Consider the following 1,604-nt stretch of genomic DNA (forward strand, 5'->3'; position numbering starts at 1 on the left):
TTTTTTTTTTTTTTTTTTTAGTGGAGACGGGGTTTCACCATATTGGCCAGGCTGGTCTCCAACTCCTGACCTTGTGATCCACCCGCCTCAGACTCCCAAAAAAAAAAAAATGTAAAGCTCTTTGAAGTGCTGCTTTACTACGGGTCCAGTGTTTCCACCAGCCTCTCTGCTTTTCCGCCTTAGTTTTTTCAATGACAAGTCACTATAGGTTTAATGCAAAATGAAAGAAAATTCAGATAAAAGCAGGCATTATAAATATAACAATAGTTTTCACAATAAGCTTACCGAACTTTCCCTGCCCATTATCAGAGCGGTGACAACAAGGATGAAACTGAACATCTTTGCCATGTCCCCCTTTGAAAAAACTGCAAGAATAAAAAGAATTTTATAAATGTATCAACCTTGAATTTTTCATGAGACCAGAGTTCAGACGTAAGTAGCTCCAGGAAGTCAGATGCAGCCGCAGGCCATCCCTAATCCTAGAGTCACTGAGGAAATTCTCCCAGACTTTCCCAGTCTCTCACCACTCAGAATGACACTCAGTGTTAACTAGAATTGAACCTGTTCCATCACAGTAACAGAGGAGGGAGTCTGGTTCTTTTCGCGGTCCTATTGTGCTGTTTGTGTTATGCTGTGGAAAGGCACAGGAGCATTTTAATCAGTTACCTAATGCTACACAACAAGGTAGGGGCTCAGTCAAAATGTGCACGCAGGTCTCTCTGCTTACGGAGCTTGCGTCTTTTTCTCCCTATGTTGCCCAGGCTGGTCTCAAACTCCTGGGCTCAAGTGATCCTCCCGCCTTGGCCTCCCAAAATGCTGGGATTACAGGCATGAGCCACTGCCTAGAATAAGATTTTTGAAAGCAAAGATCACACCTTGCTAATTTTGGTATCCCCAGCATTTAACTCATGTGGTGACTCCAATAACTGTTGTTGCCTCTACAGAATTATTCCTCGGGACGCAAAATCCTTCTCAGAGGGAAAAATGTAATTTCCTTGCTTTAAACTGCAGTCTGTTTATACTGACATACTTTCCTCTTTGACGGGAAAACAATGGGCGAAGTGTATTTCTGAAGGTAAGAGTTAAGAAGGACTTGGGGACTTTTGGTTGGATTGAACACATGAATTTAATTCTTTCCTTCTCATAAAGCCCACTAGAAAATGAGTAAAGAAAAACTGTAAAAGACGCAAATGGACAAAGTCAAAGAGAAAGGTAAAGAACAGCTAGTGTGCAATGTCAGCAAGCTGGTAGATGATAAAAAGCATGTGGAGGGCCTGGTGCAGGGGCTCACACCTGTAATCCCAGAACTTCGGGAAGTTGAGGTGGGCAGATCACTTGAGGTCAGGAGCTCGAGACCAGCCTGGCCAACATGGAGAAACCCTGTCTCTACTAAAAATACAAAAATTAGCTGGACGCGGTGGCGGGCGCCTGTAGTCCCAGCTACTCGGGAGGCTGAAGCAGGAGAATTGCTTGAACCCAGGGGGTGGAGGTTGCAGTGAGCCAAGATCATGCCAATGCACTTCAGCCTGAGTGATAGAGTGAGTCCCTGTCTAGAAAGAAAAGAAACGAGAGAAAAGAAGAGGAGAGGAGAGGAGAGAAAAGAA

General features: G+C 44.1%; 1 protein-coding gene across 3 annotated transcripts in view; it reads right to left on the reverse strand.

Moving 5' to 3' along the window:
• FGL1 (fibrinogen-like 1) overlaps positions 1–1,604 on the reverse strand; it is a 50,593-nt gene that overhangs the window by 33,995 nt on the left and 14,994 nt on the right. The window contains exon 3 of one of the 3 annotated variants that reach the window (XM_011979600.1): positions 286–365. The exons of the other annotated variants lie outside the window; for them this stretch is intronic. Within the exon in view, the coding sequence (XP_011834990.1) occupies positions 286–348 (63 nt within the window). The 5' untranslated portion in view covers positions 349–365. The remainder of the gene's footprint in view (positions 1–285; positions 366–1,604) is intronic. 3 annotated transcript variants of the gene reach the window in all.

Source organism: Mandrillus leucophaeus, unplaced genomic scaffold (genome assembly GCF_000951045.1).
Source record: "Mandrillus leucophaeus isolate KB7577 unplaced genomic scaffold, Mleu.le_1.0 Scaffold204, whole genome shotgun sequence".
Taxonomy (NCBI): domain Eukaryota; kingdom Metazoa; phylum Chordata; class Mammalia; order Primates; family Cercopithecidae; genus Mandrillus; species Mandrillus leucophaeus.